At 38.1% G+C, this 20,085-nt stretch overlaps 1 protein-coding gene across 1 annotated transcript in view; it reads left to right on the top strand.

Annotated features, from left to right (window-relative positions):
* LOC127863211 (uncharacterized) overlaps positions 1 to 20,085 on the top strand; it is an 89,966-nt gene that overhangs the window by 50,379 nt on the left and 19,502 nt on the right. Inside the window, exon 2 of the mRNA XM_052402597.1 lies at positions 2,945 to 3,139. Within this exon, the coding sequence (XP_052258557.1) occupies positions 2,945 to 3,139 (195 nt within the window). The remainder of the gene's footprint in view (positions 1 to 2,944; positions 3,140 to 20,085) is intronic.

Genomic DNA, 20,085 nt, shown 5'->3' with positions numbered 1-20,085 from the left:
TAAACTGTTCTTGAAATAAGATGTCCTTAAAACGTTCTTAAACTGAGTGTCTTTTAAGTCTTCCAAGAACAATGACAGATCCTTTTAAGAACATATTGGATTCATAAAAAGTCCATCATACATTCAAAAACATTGTGTAGACCTGTTTAAGAACATCAGAAGGAAACATGTTGTTCAAAAAAGTTCTTAAAGTGTTCAAGAATAGTTTAAGAATAATTCAAGAACAGGAAAGGTCCTTAAAAAGTTATTGAAGTGTTCCTGAAGGCAGTTCTTGAACAGTTCTTGTACAAATGTTCTTAAAATTCTCTAGAACAGGTCAAGAACTCTAACTTACAGTGGTGAAAGTACTATGCATATTCATACTAACTTCACAGGTTTCACAAATCTACAAGATTTGTATGCTAAACATTTCAATATTACTTTCAAAAATATGTATGAAACATCTAGCACAAAGGAATTCATGAATTATTCATGATGGATCCTTAAAGTCTGTCTCAGAAAAGTCATTAGAAATACTTGTGCATGAAATGTTCATCACTAAGTATTTATGGTTAGATGGAGAACTGTTCATGAACTTTGAAGTGTTCAACAATAATTCATAAACTGTTCATGAACGTCTCCTAAGAACAGTTCATGTGCAAAAGTTGGTGAACCAAGCTCAGGAACTTTTCAAGAACTGTTCATGAACAGTTCTTGATTGGCTTGAAGTGTTCATTAAATCATGAACAACATTTCGCAGGGGTTACATTATGCTGTCAGGCACTCGAATAGTCGAGCGCGCTGTCCTCTGACAGCTCTTGTTTATATTTAAAATGTATGGATCCCTGCTGATATTGCTGATCCGGCTTTTACACATTGACATACATGTAGCAACTGCGTTCGTAAAGACAACACGAATAATCGCTTATTTTAAACATTGTATAGAGAAAAAAGTTGTTAGCACTTCGAATGGGAAGATCACATTCACCCGATTTAATTATGAACGTCTTGAATTGGAGATCAGGAATGAACTGCAGCGACAAATTTACAAACTTCACCCAATAGTTTGGAGACGCCATTTTGGAGATGTGTATTGAAATTGACATTTTGATGATGGTGTCAATACTGACATAAGCGTGTTAAATCGTTTGTTTAAATAGTTGAGGATTAGTACATGACATTGTATACAGTTATCATTTGTCTTTACATTCTGTGCAACACTTGTGAGTGCAATTACTATATTGATATTTAAGATTTATTGTCCCCTTGATGACGTCATCTAACTTCTGTAGTGCGGACTGTGGTGATTTAAAAAAAATAAATGTTTTTGTGATTTATGACTTTAAACTAGAATAAAATATATACGCTCTTGGTATCAAATTGTTTGTTTTGTTGAACCTGAGTCATGTTGATAGAAATTGTTGACTTTATTGCAAATTCCACGCAACTCCAAACATTTACTGATATAAGAGCTTCCTGTTGACCATGATATAAAAATATATATCAGGCAACGTTATATCAGGCAGATATCAATGCGGTGGTATGATAAACACTGATATGCACAAAAAATGCACTTCTTTAAAAACAAATGCACTTTTTGCATTAAAAGATGCACTTTGTCTTCAGAAGATACTCTTAAATTACAGTAAAATGCACTTTAAGATAATGAAAATACAGAAAAAAAAGCACTTTAGTGCACTTAATTATGAAAAAAGTGCAGAAAAATACACTTTTTAATTAAAATGACGAAAAAATACACTTTTTGAAGCGTATTTTGTTAAAAAGTGCATTTATTTTGAGAAGGGTAGTGTAGTCTATTATTTTCGCAATGCTAAAATGTGTGTTGGATTTAGTCAGACAATGGTTCCCAAACCCATCAAACATTCCATACATGGGTCATCTGTGGGAATTAGTTTCATTATTTCATAAAATGATAAATGTCAATAAACATCTACATTGATAAATAGAAAGAAGTGGATTATTTAGAGAATTCACATCAGTTACCTGCCATCTGTCAGACATTATATTCAGTGTAGTGTAAACTTGATATGAGTCATGCGCTACATGTAGCTACTGGCTGAGATAAGTTCATAACCTTTCAAGTGGCCGGTGCTTAGCATTTACAGGGAAACTTGAATTTCAAGCACAGACAACAAAAAACTTTTTTCTGTAAGTCAATAACTATATAACTTACAATCACTTAATTACACATACATATTGTTTGTATACTAAAGTGTATGTATGCCAAATTTCATTGGGAAAAATTAAATTAAATACAAACATAAATATTATAAAAAATAAATTTTTGTTTTCTGCTGTTTACACCAGTGTACAACTGAAAAGTATACATTTTGTGAGTTTGTGGTCCTTTTATACTGCTTTTCTGGTGTTAAATGTTTGTATTTTTCGTGGCCACTCGATTGGCCTAACTTAGATGGTAGAATTTCACCTCCTGTGACTGATGTTGAATACATTTCTAAAAGCAAACAACTTCAGTGCCTTCAGTGAATATCTTGGTTGAGTTTGAAAATGGTCGTGATCAATGAAAAAACATGGCCGTCAGGGGGTGGGGAAGTTTACTCTATATGTAAATAGTGAAAACATGTGAACAGTCTAGAAGGCACATTTTTTGCCCAATCTTCATGACATTTGGTCAGAACCTTTTTTTCCTGGATACAACGGTTTTGATCCATTTTGTAACATGACAGCCGGGGGATGGGGGGGTTATTTTCCTAAGATTTATATAGTAAAAAAGCTTATGAACACTCTTAAAGTCAAATTTTTTGGCCATCATCATGAAACTTGGTCAAAATATTGGTTTTATTGATATGTCGGACTTGGTTGGTTTTGCGTGAGCTGTACTGTACGCAAAGAAGAAAGAAATTTATGTGAGGTATACTATACATGTACATGTTTAATAATTAACTCTTTGTTAATGAACATGTTTCATATCTTTTCTTCACAGAAACCTCTAAAAAAATTGAGGGTGCACGAGCTAAAGCCTTCAAAGAAAGCAGTTGGGCAGCAATACTTGGTGTTCACGTTCTCAGACAGCTTGCAGTTTCAAATGAGATGATGATTGACTCTGGTTATGCTGATAAAACATCGGAGTGTCCCTGTGGATGTCGAACTCCACTTTGTGTTGGAGACAACAGCATTGGTAATAAGTCCTACAAAAAATAAATCAATAGGGCAATAATTTGTTTAAAGGCCGCATTTACAAGAACATAACAGTAATCACATTGTTTGTCCATTTGTCACGCTTTATATGTGGAACATCACTATTGCCTTTTTAGCTCATCTGTCATGTAGTGACATGATGAGCTATTAGTATACTTGAATGTCCATCGTCCACAATTATTTTAACAACATCTCCTCCTAAACCGCTGGGCGAATCTTGCTCAAACTTGGCTGGAATTTTACTGGCATGAAGCTCAAGTTTAAAGAATTGCATTCCATGCATAACTCTGGTTGCCATGGCAACAGAAAGGAAAACTTTAAAAATCTTTTCTGAAACCGCACGGCATAGAGCGTAGATACTTTGCATGAAACATCATCTAGTAGACCTATTCCAAGATTGTTCAAATTATGACCCTGGGGTCAAAACTAGCTCCGCCCTTTGGACAAATGTGTTTTCTTTATATGTATATAGTGAAACTTCAAAAATGTTCTTCTCCGCAACAGGCCTAGAGCTTAGATATTTGGCATGAAACATCGTCTTGTAGACCTCTACCGAGATTGTTCAAATTATGCCCCTGGGGTCAAAATAAGCCCCGCCTTGGGGACAAATGTGTTTTCCTTATATGTATATCATATATTCCCTTATATACGCCCCTCCCCTAATCAACGCCCCCCCCCCCCCCTTTTTTGAGAAAATAAAGAAACATGACTTACCAAAAAATACGATTTTTAGCCGAAGTTTTTTGGAAAAAAAATCCGGCTTATAGATTGGTGGTGTAGGGCTGGCGGGTGTGCGTGCTCGAAAATGTTAAAGTTCTTATTATTCCCCCCTTCGAAGAAGAGGGAGTATATTGCTTTGCTCATGTCGGTCGTTCGGTCAGTCCGTCCACCAGGTGGTTGTCAGACGATAACTCAAGAACGCTTAGGCCTAGGATCATGAAACTTCATAGGTACATTGATCATGACTCACAGATGACCCCTATTGATTTTGAGGTCACTAGGTCAAAGGTCAAGGTCACTGTGACCCGAAATAGTAAAATGGTTTCCGGATGATAATTCAAGAACGCTTATGCCTAGGATCATGAAACTTCATAGGTAGATTGATCATGACTAGCAGATGACCCCTATTGATTTTCAGGTCACTAGGTCAAAGGTCAAGGTCACGGTGACCCGAAATAGTAAAATGGTTTCTGGATGATAATTCAAGAACCCTTATGCCTTGGATCATGAAACTTGATAGGTAGATTGATCATGACTAGCAGATGACCCCTATTGATTTTCAGGTCACTAGGTCAAAGGTCAAGGTCACGGTGACCCGAAATAGTAAAATGGTTTCCGGATGATAACTCAAGAACGCTTATGCCTAGGATCATGAAACTTGATAGGTACATTGGTCATGACTGGCAGATGACCCCTATTGATTTTCAGGTCACTAGGTGAAAGGTCAAGGTCACAGTGACCCGAAATAGTAAAATGGTTTCCTGATGATAACTCAGGAAAGCTTATGGCTAGGATCATGAAACTTCATAGGTACATTGATCATGACTCGCAGATGACCCCTATTGATTTTCAGGTCACAAGGTCAAAGGTCAAGGTCACAGTGACAAAAAACATATTTACAAAATGGCTGTCACTACAACTTAGAGCCCATATGGGGGGCATGCATGTTTTACAAACATCCCTTGTTTCATTCTATAACTTCAGTATGCTTTGACCTAGAGTCTTCAAACTTGACATAAAGGTTGGTCATCACCAGCAGATGACCACTAGACATTTCAAGGTCATTCATTGGAAGGTCAAGGTCATAGTGACCTTAAATGTTAAAGTGTTAAAGTTATTGTTTAATGCTAGTGGTTTGACCTAGTCTTCTAACTTGTCATGAAGATTTGCCAACACCAGCAAATGACCACAGGTCATTTCAAGGCCATCCAGTTGAATGTCAAGTTCACTGTGACCTAAGATGTATAAAGGTCAAGGTTGAAGGTTAGCCAGCACCAGCAGATGACCACTGCTCATTTTAAGGTCATTTATTTTGTCCAATCATCATGAAATTTGGTCAAAACATTCGATATCTAGGACGAGTTTGAAAATTGTCATGATCAGCGGAAAAACATGTCAACTCGATATTTGGCATGCATGCGTAGCTCATGGAGCTGCACATTTGAGTGGTGAAAGGTCAAAGTCAAGGTCATCCTTCAAGGTCAAGGTCAAAGGTCAAATTTTGCAATATTGAAGATAGCAACTTGATATTTGGCATGCATGTGTATCTCATGGAGCTGCACATTTTTTAAGTCAAGTCAATACCGTACCAACAAAGATTAGCTCATAACCCTGAATATGGGTTCTGTTATCATTAGCTGATAACCCTGGATTTGGGTTCTGCTGTGATGGGGATTGGGGAGCTATATGCGAACCTTGCCGCCACAGCTGCAAATTCAGCTATTAGATAGCAGGTAACGTATTTATGACATTAAAACAAATTTTTAAAGTAAATTTCATTATAATTGTTAAATACTTACCTGCTATCAGTGAGTCCCACCTCCCAACCCGCTCTTTGCCTAATAGTGTTGTATATATTGAAAGAAGATTGAGGTTTTATGTGATTGTTTTAGCCTAGGTTACATTACACTATGTTCTGACCTAGTCTAATTTGAGTATATAGGTGGTGGCTCCCAGCTACAGAAATTTTCCGGATGAATAAACCCACCTTGGAAGGCAGTAGCTATTAGATAGCAGATAATTATTTAATAATAAAAATGAATTTTACTATTTTTTTTTTATCCCATCTTCACCAAACTTGGTCAGAAGTTTTATCTAGATTGTCTTAAGGCCAAGTTCGAACATGGGCCATGCCAGATAAAAAACTAGGTCACGGGGTCACCTAGTACGTTTTACACATTCAGCATAATGTTGGCTCTCTAATTCAAGAAGTTTTCATCCGATCTTCACCACACTTGGTCAGAAGTTGTATCTAGATGATGTGTAGGTCAAGTTCGAACATGGGCCATGCTGGGTCAAAAACTAGTTCACGGGGGCTTTTTAAACATTGAGCATGGTGTCTGCTGTTTTTTTGTGAAGACAACATGCAAAATATTCTTTGTCAATGCGGCATGTGGGGTTTTTCGTCACGTCTGTGACAAAGCTCTAGTTATCCTGGCCAAAATGAAATTACGGAAGGGGATATAGTAATACAGTGTAGTATACGTCCATCTCTCCGGCACTTTTGTGTCCGGGGCCATATCTTGAAATTGCTTTGGCAGATTTCATTGAAACTTGGTTTGAGTATATATATGGATAAGAGGATGATGCACGCCAAATGGCATTGTACACCATCTGTTAATAACGGAGTAAGGTCCATTTGTGTCTTGAAAAAATGCTTTTTAGCTCACCTGAGGTTGTGCTCATGGTGAGCTTTTGTGATCGCCTTTTGTCCGTCATCCATCGTGCGTCATGCGCCGTCAACACTTGCCTTGTTAACTCTATAGAGGCAACATTTATTGTCCTTCCAATCGTCATGAAATTTGGTCAGAAGATTGGTCTCAATGATATCTTGAATGAGATCGAAAATGGTTACGTTTGCTTGAAAAGAATGGCTGCCAAGGGGCGGCGCAATTTTCCTAATATGGCAATATATAGCTATAGTAAAATCTTGTTAACACTCTAGAGACCACATTTATTGTCAAATCTTCATGAAACTTGGTCAGAAGATTCATCCCAATAATATCTTGGACGAGGTTGAAAATGATGCTGGTTTGTTGAAAAACATTGCCGCCAGGGGGCGGGGCATTTTTCCTCATATGGCTATAGTAAAACCCTGTTAACACTCTAGAGGCCACATTTATTTTCCGATCTTCATGAAACTTGCTCAGATGATTTGTCCCAATGATATCTTGGATGAGTTAAAAAATGGTAACATTTGCTTGAAAAACATGGCTGGCAAGGGGCGGGGCATTTTTCCTTATATGGCTATATATGGCTATATAGTAAAATCTTGTTAACACTCTAGAGGCCACATTTATTGTCCGATCTTAATGAAACTTGGTCAGAAGATTCATCCTAATGATATCTTGGACGAGTTAGAAAATGACGCCGGTTGGTTGAAAAACATGGCGGCCAGGTGGCGGGGCATTTTTCCTTTTATGGCTATAGTTAAACCTTGTTAACACTCTAGAGGCCACATTTATTTTCTGATCTTCATGAAATGTGGTCAGAAGATTTGTTCCAATGATATCTTGAATGAGGTTGAAAATGGTAACCTTGAAAAACATGGGTGCCAAGGGGCGGGGCATTTTTCCTTATATGGCTATATATTAGGGATGGCATCGAATTCCAATATCAGTATTCGAATGTTCGCAAATTCATTCAATCTAATATTTGAATATTCACATAAAACGGCTGGATTGATTTTACCTTGTTATGTGTTAATTTCCTTTGGTTTGTAAGTTATATCCGTTTGCTAAATACGTGGCTGTTTATTAACGTTGTTATCGAATAATTGTATCGCTGTCGACTAATACATGACCGATACTGTAGTCACGCACAAATAGAATGAAAAACATCGTTTCATAGAATTTTAATTTTTAATGATTCCACAGATTTGTAGCAGACCGCGCATATGTTAAACTAAGTTAACACACATTACACGTTGCGGTCTGCTTATCCACAGACCGTGTAAAGTATTCCATACTGCAGAAGCGGCTGGTGGCATTTTCAGATTTGAATTATGATTACTTGATGATTGTTTAATTTATATCATCTGTTACTTTTGAGTAATTCACATATTTAAATGTCTGTTCAAACTGTGATCACAAAAACTAAATTATTATTCGCAAGTAAATTGAAGCCTGTAATTGGTACCTTATTGACAAACAACAGTTCGGGCCCTTTCTTATAGTAAGTATATTGCATTGCGCGATTTGAGTAATTCACACATTTTAATGGCTGTACATACTGTGATCACAAAACTTAATTATTATTCCCCAGTCAATTGAAACCGTTAATTGGCACCCCATTGGCAAACAACAGTCGGGGCCTTTCTTAAAGTGTGTATATTGGATTGTGCAATCAACACTGACACGGGACGCGTTATCAGTTTTACATGAAGAACGTCACGGCAAACATGTTACTCCCAGGTGATTTCGTTGCTTTTTAGTAACCGGTTCGCAGGTCATTAAATATTGGTGAAATTACGTTTGGAAAAAACGCGAATATGCAAATATCATTTTTATTATTGGAATGCTGACCATTCAATCGAATATTCAAATATTCGAATAATTTTGCCATCCCTACTATATATGGCTAAAGTAAAATCTTGTTAGCACTCTAGAGGCCACATTTATTGTCCAATCCTCATGAAACTTGGTCAGAAGATTCATCCCAATAATATCTTGTATGAGTTCCAAAATGATGGCCGTTGATTGAAAAATATGGCCACCAGGGGTATGGGCATTGTTCCTTATATGGCTATAGTAAAACCTTTTTAACACTCTAAGAGTCCACATTTATTTTTCAAACTTCATGAAACTTGGTCAGAAGATTTGTCCCAATGATATCTTGGATGAGTTTGAAAATGGTAACCTTTGCTTGTAAAACATGGCTGCCAATGGGCGGGTCATTTTTAGCTCCTCTGGCCAGAGGCCAGCGGGGCTTATGTCATGGTCCTGTGTCCGTTGTGCGTGCGTCCTTGCATCCGTGCATCCGTCTGTGCATTAACTTTTTCTTTAAACATCTTCACCTAAACTACTGGTCCAATTCTGATGAAATTTCTCAGGAATGTTCCTAGGGTGAACCTCTTTCGAATTTGTTCAAATTATGCCCCTGGGGTCAAATTTGACCCTGCCATGGGGGGTCAAAAAATTGAAAATTTGCTTATATAAGGCCTATTTTGTGAAAACGTTAAAAAATCTTCTCATCCATAACCATTGGGCCTAGGGCTACCAAATTTGGTATGTAGTGACATTTTATAGTCCTCTTGTCACCTACTGCTCGAGAAATCTTAGAACGCAGATTGACTATATCCTCTACCCAAAGAGGTATCGCAGAGCAATCACCAATGTGAAGGTAATTCCAACTGAGGAGTGTGTCCAACAACATAATCTTGTTGTTTGTGATATCACTATTTTCATCCCCAAAGTAAACAAACGCAAATTCACCCCTCGCATTCACACTTGGAAGCTGAGGGATAAGGCTGTGGCAGACAAGTTCCGTGATGCCTTCACTGAAAAAGTCGTTACTGGCGATGTCAACCTTGCCAACACTGTTGAAGAGGTTTGGATGAGGATAAAGAACCCCCTTCTTGAAACAGCAAGAGAAGTTTGTGGTTTCTCCAAAAACCACCAGTGGAAGAAGGAAACCTGGTGGTGGGACAGTGATGTTGAAGTTGCGGTGAAGTTGAAGCGAACCCGCTACAAAACATTCAAAGCACTGGATAAAGCTGGCCGTACCATTGAGGCTAACGTTGCCAAAGCTGCCTATTGCGAGGCTAAACGTGCTTCTAAGCAAGCTGTCTGGTTAGCCAAGTCCAAGTCTGAGAAAGAGAAATTCGCGAACCTCTCTCCAAACGATGGAGGCATCTTCAAGCTGGCCAAGCAAATGGACAGGACAAACCAAGATGTTGTTGGTGAGAAATGTGTTCGAAATGATGCGGGTGAACTGTCCCTCAGTGATGATGAGAAAATGAAAGCCTGGGTGGAACACTATTCAAAGCTACTAAACGTTGAGTTTGAGTGGCCCAGTGAGCTACTTCCTGAAGTTGCTCCTGTGGAAGGGCCTCCTCCACCAGTCACAGTAGAACAAATTCGCAAAGCCCTCTGCAAGATGAAATGCGGCAAAGCCGCTGGACCGTCAGGTGTGATTGCCGAGATGTTGAAAGCAGCTGGTGAGGAGGGAACAGAAATGCTGAGACAGCTGACTGAGGTCGTTTTCAGCAATGGTGTGATCCCCAAGGACTGGGAGGAGAGCCACATCCTTAACCTTTACAAAGGTAAAGGAGAGGCTCTAGACAGAGGAAATTACCGTGGGTTAAAGCTTACGGACCAGACGATGAAACTGATTGAGCGTGTACTTGACACCCACATACGCGAGATGGTCGATATCGATGGTATGCAGTTTGGTTTTGTTCCTGGTAGAGGTACGACTGATGCAATCTTCATCATACGCCAGCTACAGGAAAAATACAATGCAGCAAACAAGCCACTGTATATTGCCTTTGTCGACCTTGAGAAAGCATTTGATACAGTTCCAAGAAAGGTCCTCTGGTGGGCTCTGAGGAGTCTAGGGGTTGAGGAATGGGCAGTTCGTGTCATACAGGGTATGTACACAGGCGCCAGGTGCCTTGTGCGTGTCAACGGACAATATAGCGAGGAATTTGGAGTCGAAGTAGGGGTGCATCAGGGTTCTGTTCTTAGTCCCCTGCTTTTCATCCTAGTGCTTGAGGCTCTGTCGTGGGAATTTCGCGCCAGGGTTCCATGGGAGCTCTTCTATGCTGATGATCTTGCTGTGATCGCGGACTCACTGGAGGAGTGTCTCTCCAGATTGAAAGGTTGGAAGGATGGAATGGAAAGCAAGGGGCTGAGGGTCAATATGAAGAAGACAAAGCTCTTGATCATCGGCCCTGGACTGAATCTTCTGCGCGATGCGGGAGCATATCCCTGTGCGGTATGTAGGAGTGGAGTGGGAGTGAACTCGATTGAGTGTACCCAGTGCAAACTGTGGGTGCACAAAAAGTGCAGTGGCATCAAGGGAAGATTCACCAGCAACCCGGACTACGTTTGCCCGAGATGCATGGACCAAGCACGCCCAATTGATGGAAGACCTGTTACCCAGGTGGTCATTGATGGCTCACAGCTTGATGTTGAGGCCAGCTTCTGCTATCTGGGTGACACGCTATGTGCTGGGGGAGGCTGCGAACATGCCATCATCACCCGATGCTGCATTGCCTGGGGAAAGTTTAAGAAGCTCCTACCAATACTGACGTCGAAGCATGTTTCCCTTAAAATCCGTGGCAACGTGTTCAATGCTTGTGTCCGTTCTGCCATGTTACATGGTAGTGAAGCGTGGGCACCATCCGCTTCTGATCTACAACGACTTCGTAGAAATGACAGAGCAATGGCCCGCTGGATTTGCAGCATCAAACCTGACGACAGAGTCCACACTGACATGCTGTATGGCAAACTAGGGATACCAGAAGTCACTGCATCACTGAGAGCCAGACGCTTGAGGTGGTATGGGCATGTCGAGCGTGCCACCTCTTGCATCAATTCAATCTCGAAGATGGCCATTCCTGGTGCTAGAGGTAGAGGGAGACCAAGAAAATCGTGGTCTGACTGTATTAAGGATGACCTGCACACCTGTGGCATGGGTGACACTGACCCACAGAACAGAGGAGCGTGGAAATCAGGGGTTAGACGCTCTAGCCACCTGCTGCCTACCCCAACTACTGGGACTAATCCCGCAGCAGATGACAAATAAACTCAGGATCAAGTCAAGTTTCTTCAAATTATGCCCCTGGGGTCAAATTTGACCCTGCCCTGGGGGGTCAGAAAATTGAAAATTTGCTTATATAAGGCCTATTTTGTGAAACTTTAAAAATCTTATAGTCCATAACCATTGGGTCTAGGGCTACAAAATTTGGTATGTAGTGACATCTTATAGTCCTCTACCAAGTTTCTTCAAATTATGCCCCTGGGGTCAAATTTGACCTTGCCCCGGGGGTCAAAAAATTGAACATATGCTAATAGTCCTCTACCAAGTTTGTTCAAATTTAGCCCCTTTGATCAGATTTGATCGTTCCCCAGGGGTCACAAAATTGAACATGTGCTTATATTGGGCCCATTTTGTGCAAACTTTAAAAATCTATTTGTGCATAACCATTGGGCCTATTTCTACCAAATTCGGTATTTAGTGACATCTAATAGTTTTCTACCTAGTTTGTTCAAATTATGCCCTTGGGGAAAAATTTGACCCTGCCCTGGGGGTCACAAAAATGAACATATGCTTAAATAAGGCCTATTTTGTGCAAACTTTAAAAATCTTCTTGTTCATAATTATAGAGCCTAGGGCTACTAAATTTGGTGTGTAGTGATATCTAATAGTCCTCTATTAAATTTGTTCAAATTATTCCCCTGGGCTCAAATTTGACCCTGCCCCGAGGGTCACAAAACTGAACATATGACGTTTACCAGGGAAGATTACTGCGGCCGTGTATCTGTGAACAACAACAACAACATCTTGTAAACATGAGATTAAACCCTGTCATTTAGTGCCATTTTAGATCAGATGGTGACTGCTTACAAAGGAATTGAAGTAAGAAAAAGTGATATGAATGTTTTTCTTATTAACTGAAAAAGTCAGGTTTTATTTAAATATGTCATAAGTGACATATATCCGGATAAAAATATTTTGGATGACATGTTAATTTCATGTCTTTTTTGTAGTGTTTAAACCAGTTTAATAATATCTTATTAGCCGGATTTTTTTCGAAAAAATCTCGGCTTATAGATTGATGTTGTCGGGCGGGCGGGGGGGGCGGGCGGGCGGGCGGTGTGGCGGCGTGCTCGAAAATGTTAAAGTTCTTATTTCATGGTATAACTTTGGTATGCTTGGACCTAGAGTCTTCAAACTTGACATGAAGGTTGGCCAGGATTAACAGATGACCACTGGTCATTTCAAGGTCATTCATTTGAAGGTGAAGGTCACTGTGACCTTCAATATAAAAATGTTAAAGTTGTTATAACTTTGGTATGCTTGGACCTAGAGTCTTGAAACTTGACATGAAGGTTGGCCAGAACTAGTAAGTAACCACTGGACATTTCAAGGTCATTCATTTGAAGGTCAAGGTCACTGTGACCTTGAATGTAAAAATGTTAAAGTTGTTATAACTTTGGTATGCTTGGACCTAGAGTCTTGAAACTTGACATGAAGGTTGGCCAGAACTAGTAAGTAACCACTGGACATTTCAAGGTCATTTATTTGAAGGTCAAGGTCACTGTGACCTTGAATGTAAAAATGTTAAAGTTCTTATTTCATGTTATAACTTTGGTATGCTTGTACCTAGAGTCTTCAAACTTGAAATAAAGATTGGCCAGTACTAGAAGATGACCACTGGTCATTTCAATGTCATTCATTTGAAGGTCAAGGTCACTGTGACCTTAAATGTTAAAATGTTAAAATTGTTATAACTTTGGTATGCTTGGACATAGAGTCTTCAAACTTGACATGAAGGTTTGCAAGCACACTTAGATGACCACTGGTCATGTCAAGGTCATTCATTCTAAGGTCAAGGTCACTGTGACCTTGAATGTAAAAATGTTAAAGTTCTTATAACTTTGGTAGGTAAAAATGTTAAAGTTCTTATTCCATGTTATAACTTTGGTATGCTTGTACCTAGAGTCTTCAAACTTGACATAAAGGTTGGCCAGTACCAGAAGATCACCACTGCTCATTTCAATGTCATTCATTTGAAGGTCAAGGTCACTGTGACCTTCAATGTTAAAATGTTAAAATTGTTATAACTTTGGTATGCTTGGACCTAGAATCTCAAACTTGACGTAAAGGTTTGCAAGCACACTTAGATGACCACTGGTCATTTCAAGGTCATTCATTTCAATGTCATTCATTTGAAGGTCAAGGTCACTGTGAACTTAAATGTTAAAATGTTAAAATTGTTGTAACTTTGGTATGCTTGGACCTAGAATCTCAAACTTGACGTAAAGGTTTGCAAGCACACTTAGATGACCACTGGTCATTTCAAGGTCATTCATTTGAAGGTCGAGGTCACTGTGACCTTGGATGTAAATATGTTAAAGTTGTTAATACTTTGGTATGCTTAGACCTAGAGTCTTCAAACTTGATATGAAGGTTGGCCAGAACTAGTAGATGACCACTGGTCATTTTAAGGTCAAGGTCACCGTGACCTTGAATGTAAAAATGTTAAAATTCTTATTTCATGGTATAACTTTCTTATGCTTGGACTTACAGTCTTCTGTGTAGGTATGTGAAAGCAAAACAATAAATAGTATTATTTCATCTAAGTTTATTTTCTTACATTTGATAATGAAATTGATGGAAACTTCAAACAATATGTTACTAATTTGCTAATAAAAAAATTGAGATCAAACTTTCCTAATTGTCAATTCAAGTTCATATTTGTGACCTTAAATGTTATTGTTGTTCATGTATATGCATGCATTCAAAACATAACACAAGGTTTGCTCATGCCTTGAAAAGTACTTACATTTCATTTTGATCTTTGAACAATATTTCAGTAATTTAAGTATTGCATTGACAAAAACACGAAAGGTACTTTCCTGTCATTTAAATCAAAAATCCGGCTTCAATGCGGTCATCTCCGACCGCGGAACTCTTGTTGATTTTTAAAACACAACTTCCATGAACATAATTATTTAAAGAAAAGTCAATGATACTGCATGGTAAACTCAAACTTTGTATCCAAGAGAAGGTGTTGGAATTAATGAAGTGCAATGTTCTTTCAGCAGTTGCGTAAATTTCGGACATAAAATTCGGATGCGGATTTTGTAACAGAACAAACTAATGTGTAAATTTCTGTACAAATAAATATTCTTTGAAAACTAAAGACTGCATTTTGAATAAAGCATTTATTGACTAGAATAAATGTCAATGAAACAAAACATTAACAAAAATAACAGTCATGAACGTTTCAGACACTTTCCAAAGTTGCGTAAATTTCGGACATAAAATTCGGATGCGATTTTAGTAACAGAAAAAACTTTTGAGTTGGCGGTTAAAAACAGGGTCCGTTGGGTAACCGGAAACAAGACTTCTTTTTTTTTAGACCTTAATAATATGTTGGTTGAGTTCAAAAGTGGTTCCGGTCCGTTGAAAAACATGGCCGCCAGTGGGCGGGGCAGTTTTCCTTATTTGGCTATAGAGAAACCTTGTAAACACTCTAGAAGTCACAATTTTTGCCCAATCATCATGAAAGTTAGTCAAAACATTGGTTTTATTGATATCTCTGACGAGTTCGAAAATGGTCCAGATCGGTGAAAAAACATGGCCGCCAGTGGGCGGGGAATTTTTCTCTATATGTATATAGTGAAAACATGTGAACACTCTAGAAGTCATATTTTTGGCCAAATTTTCATTAAATTTGGTCAGAACATTTGTTTCCTTGATATGAGAGTAGAGTTCAAAAATGGTTCTGGTCAGTTGAATAACATGGCTGCCGGGGGGGGGGGGGGCAGTTTTCCTTATTTGGCTAGAGAAAAACCTTGTTAACACTCAAGAAGTCACAATTTTTGCCCAATCATCATGAAAAATGGTCAAAACATGTTTTATTGATATCTCGGAAGAGTTCGAAAATGGTCCAGATTGGTGAAACAACGTGGCCGCCAGTGGGTGGGGCATTATTCTCTATATGTATATAGTGAAAACATGTGAACACTCTAGAGGTCACATTTTTGGCCCAATTTTCATGAAATTTGGTCAGAACATTCGTTAACTTGATATGAGAGTTGAGTTTGAAAATGGTCCCGGTTAGTTCAATAACATGGCTGCCAGGGGGGGGGGGGGAGGGCAGTTTTCCTTATTTGGCTATAGAGAAACCTTGTAAACACACTAGAAGTCACAATTTTTGCCCAATCATCATGAAAGTTGGTCAAAACATTGGTTTTATTGATATCTCAGGGGTTAACGTAAGAAATTGACATTCACTTGCCCGGGGGGCAAGTTACTTTGAACATCTACTTGCCCTCAATAAAAATTGGTTGCCCTATTTTGAAGTCAATTTTTTATTGTCATTTGATCTTTAAAGCATTGATACACATGAATTATTATGCTAGATTTAATTTCAGCTATATTCAATGTATCAAAAATAAAATAATAATCGTTTTTATAATATAAAGTTGTCAACAAAACAAAATCTGGACAGTTTTATTTCATTGAATCGTCACTATTGGATACAATTCATATGAAGAGTTTATTACTATTAACATTTTAAAACGGTATACTTGTCACTATATACGATTAAAAGGGGGAAGGCTTAAAATAGTACTGTGAAAATGATTGTTCAGAGTTTGAAAATCATGTTGATGTCTTTGATGAAGAGTTTCTCACTATTTGTAACTGTGAATATGTAACAAACAAGTTATTCACAGTTTAAAATAGTGAGAAACTCTTCATATGCATTCTTAGCAAGTTTTAAACGGTCTGCATATTCAACATGATTTTCAAACTCTGAACAATCCTTTTCACAGTTATTATATTCATGTTCATAGACATCACTATCACTAGTATATGCTTCTTCATCCAGTTCTAGTAACTGTTCTGAAATTGTTTCAGTTTGAGTGGTTTTATACAAGAAAATTGGAATAGCACAGTAACGACCAACAATTTTATCTTGCTTGTTATTAAAATCAGGGACATTGTTGTTTTGGTCTGGTTCAGAACATTTAAAATGTTTAAAGTTCACGCGCCGCGATTTAAAAATCCCGTAAAACACCTTTATTTATCGAATTTAGTGCATATCTAAACTATTTCGAACCTCACTTCATTTCAAATACGGTGTTATAAGCGAGACCGAATAGAACAAAGTCGCGATTTTTCGCACATTCCAATGTTCTCGACATTTTCATTCGTACCGGGAGTGACGTCACATGCACTCAATAACGAACCGGCACTATAAAGCTTCGGACGAATTATCTCTCAAACGGATGTATTATCTCTCGAAACTTAAGTTAGAAAAATTGATGGAAAATGGAAAATAGAGATTATGATGAGTTTTCCGTTCAACCTAGCATGCATGAGTCAGAATTAAGCGACAGTTTGTCAGATTTTTTATGATTCTGCCTCGGACAGCGATGTTTATTTTGTCAATGCTCAAGATAACCATCGTGTTGGGAACACGGATCAGAAATACATATAACTGTGTTTCATGCTAGTGTCGGGGGAAAAATAATTTTTTGATTGTTATTTTACAGTACAAGCTTGTTGAATATGACTTGGTTACACAAAGCACTGGTTAATAATGAACAAATAGAGCGGATACTTGCACCGGTTCTGAATGGGAAGGAATGTTAGTATTTCTAATGACATGAATTTTAATTTAAAACATTGTTTCCAGTTATAATAAAAGAGTTTAAGTGTGAACAATTATATTAATTCATTGATAAATACAACTTCCGTTAGAATCACATGATAATCAAAATAATAGCATGGTGTAGGCCCAAGTGGGCAGAGTGGGACTTTTATATGACATGGAGCTGCACCCCTTGGTTAGCTAACCACTCGTCTGATAGTAATACATTTTATGATTGTTTGTTGATATAATTGGGGTTATGCTAATCTCTTATCTAAAATCATGCGGTGTCTGTAATAATCAGCTGTGATATATCCACAGATAAGTCACATGTCATCGGCCAAATAGCCATAAACTCCATGACACTCTGTATGGACTAATACACAACAATGGTAACTGGGGTCAATTTGACTGGTAGCCATGGGAATTCTTGAAACATAAGAAACTTAGAAATCAATCATTGTCTATGTATATATTGTTGTCTGAGGCTATTAAAAACTGGACATTCGAGTAAAAAATGAAAGTGATCTTCTAGATCGTTACATTGTTTACATAAACCGTTTGAGAAGTTGGAGAAGCTGAAATATTGTTCAACTTGTATTTATGATAATACGCACAAAGTAAATTTAATTTTCGGCTAATTATAGGTGTTAACCGAACAGAACAAAGAACAGAACAGGCTAATTATAGGTGTTAACCTTTGATCGGCGTATACTATGTTTTAAGGTTTTGCATCTAATTGTATGAAACAATGGCCGTGGTGTCAAATTATATAAGAGCGAACGTCCGCCCTGTCAAACTTAGCGTTAGATCGATTGTCTGTGGGAGCGATTGTTCGGATACCCATTACAGAGAATGTCAAGCTGTTATTGTTTATGAAATCAATAAATTGTACTAATAATTACAATTTACACAAACCCTCCTCAATTTACATTTTTATCTGAATATTTCAATATAACATAATGGATGATGTTAGTAAATAATATTACTATTTTAAGTAATACCATTCCAATTCCATATTAAAATGGCTTTTTATAATATGTGTAATAGACAGTAATTCAGTTGAGTTCAATATCAGAACAAGAATGTTATGTTTGATACTTTGTTGTTATTTAGCTGTAGCTTTGTTTGTTTATTTATCAAATAAAATGTATTTGTCATTTTGTATTTCGCTGTTCCACTTATAAACCTATTTGTTCTTAATAATAAGAGCAGGGTTGTAATTTATTTTTGTAACTAAGCCGTTAATACATACATGCGTATAATATATTATTAATCCATTTCTTACGAGTAACATCATCCTTGTCAAAACCGAATAGACCCTTGTTTCCCTTTCCGCACGATTTTTGCACCCGAACAAAAAACAACACTAACAGTAGAATAACGATTGTCGTGCAAAACACACACACAGAAAAAGCACACGATTTTTATAAAACTTGTATAAATGGAACTGTATTAACATAGCACGATATTGAGTGTCAATGTTGACATTAAGCGCGAGGTGTTCACGCTTCGATCCGTAATAACAATGGACAAGTTTCCGTGTCATGAGCGTTGAGTGCAAGTGACGTCACAGCCAAAATAGGTGGAGGAAATACCCGGGCGGTTTACGGAAAACAAGATCATCGTTTTTAGTATTTTAATATTTTTGCTATTTCTCTTGATGATACCACTCGTTTTAGAATATACATATTTATAAAATAGCATTTTTCGATATAAAATCGGCACTGGACCTTTAAATGAAAAGATCGGCTGGACGCTACCGTCCGCCATGTTGAAACGTCTGCCGAGTAGAACTTGTTTTGAGCGTTTAGATTGGCTTATACAACGCAAGCGACCAATCAAATCTCGTTTTACTTGTACTTGATAAAAAAATATATTGACCCAAAGAAAATAAATAGATACAAAGGGAAAAGTCGAAAAAAATACCGCAATTATGCTAATACGAAACGGACTTGCCCGGCGGACTATCTACTTTGGAAAATCACTTGCCCGCGACGATTTTAACCCGGCACGGGCAAGCGGGCGTCCGCTTAAATAAAGCCCTGTATCTCGGACGAGTTTGAAAATGGTCCAGATCGGTGAAAAAACATGGCCGCCAGTGGGCGGGGCATTTTTCTCTATATGTATATAGTGAAAACGTGAACACTCTAGAAGTCACATTTTTGGCCCAATTTTCATGAAATTTGGTCAGAACATTTGTTTCCTTGATTTGAGTGTAGAGTTCGAAAATGGTTCTGGTCAGTTGAATAACATGGCTGCCGGGGGGGGGGGGGAGTTTTCCTTATTTGGCTATAGAGAAACCTTGTAAACACTCTAGAATACACAATTTTTGCCCAATCATCATGAAAGTTGGTCAAAACATTGGTTTTATTGATATCTCGGACAAGTATGAAAATGGTCCAGATTGGTGAAAAAACATGGCCGCCAGTGGGCGGGGCATTTTTCTCTATATGTATATAGTAAAAACATGTGAACACTCTAGAAGTCACATTTTTGGCCCAATTTTCATTAAATTTGGTTAAAATGTTTTCCTTAATGATATGTTGGTTGAGTTCAAAAGTGGCTCCGGCCCGTTGAAAAACATGGCCACCAGTGGGCGGGGCAGTTTTCCTTATTTGGCTATAAAGAAACATTGTAAACACTCTTAAATTCACAATTTTTGCCCAATCATGAAAGTTGGTCAAAACATTGGTTTTTAGCTCACCTGAGCGATAGCTCGGGGTGAGCTATTGTGATCACTCACCGTCCGGCGTCCGGCCGTCTGTCTGTCTGTCTGTAAACAATTTGTAAACATCTTCTTCTACTAAACCATTGAGCCAATTTCAACTAAATTTCATGTGGAGCATCCCTAGGTCATGAGACAAAAGAAT

Source organism: Dreissena polymorpha, unplaced genomic scaffold, assembly GCF_020536995.1.
Source record: "Dreissena polymorpha isolate Duluth1 unplaced genomic scaffold, UMN_Dpol_1.0 chrUn002, whole genome shotgun sequence".
In the NCBI taxonomy this organism is placed as follows: Eukaryota; Metazoa; Mollusca; class Bivalvia; order Myida; family Dreissenidae; genus Dreissena; species Dreissena polymorpha.
Note: the sequence above shows the minus strand (reverse complement) of the source record. Positions and strands in the feature narration are given on the sequence as shown.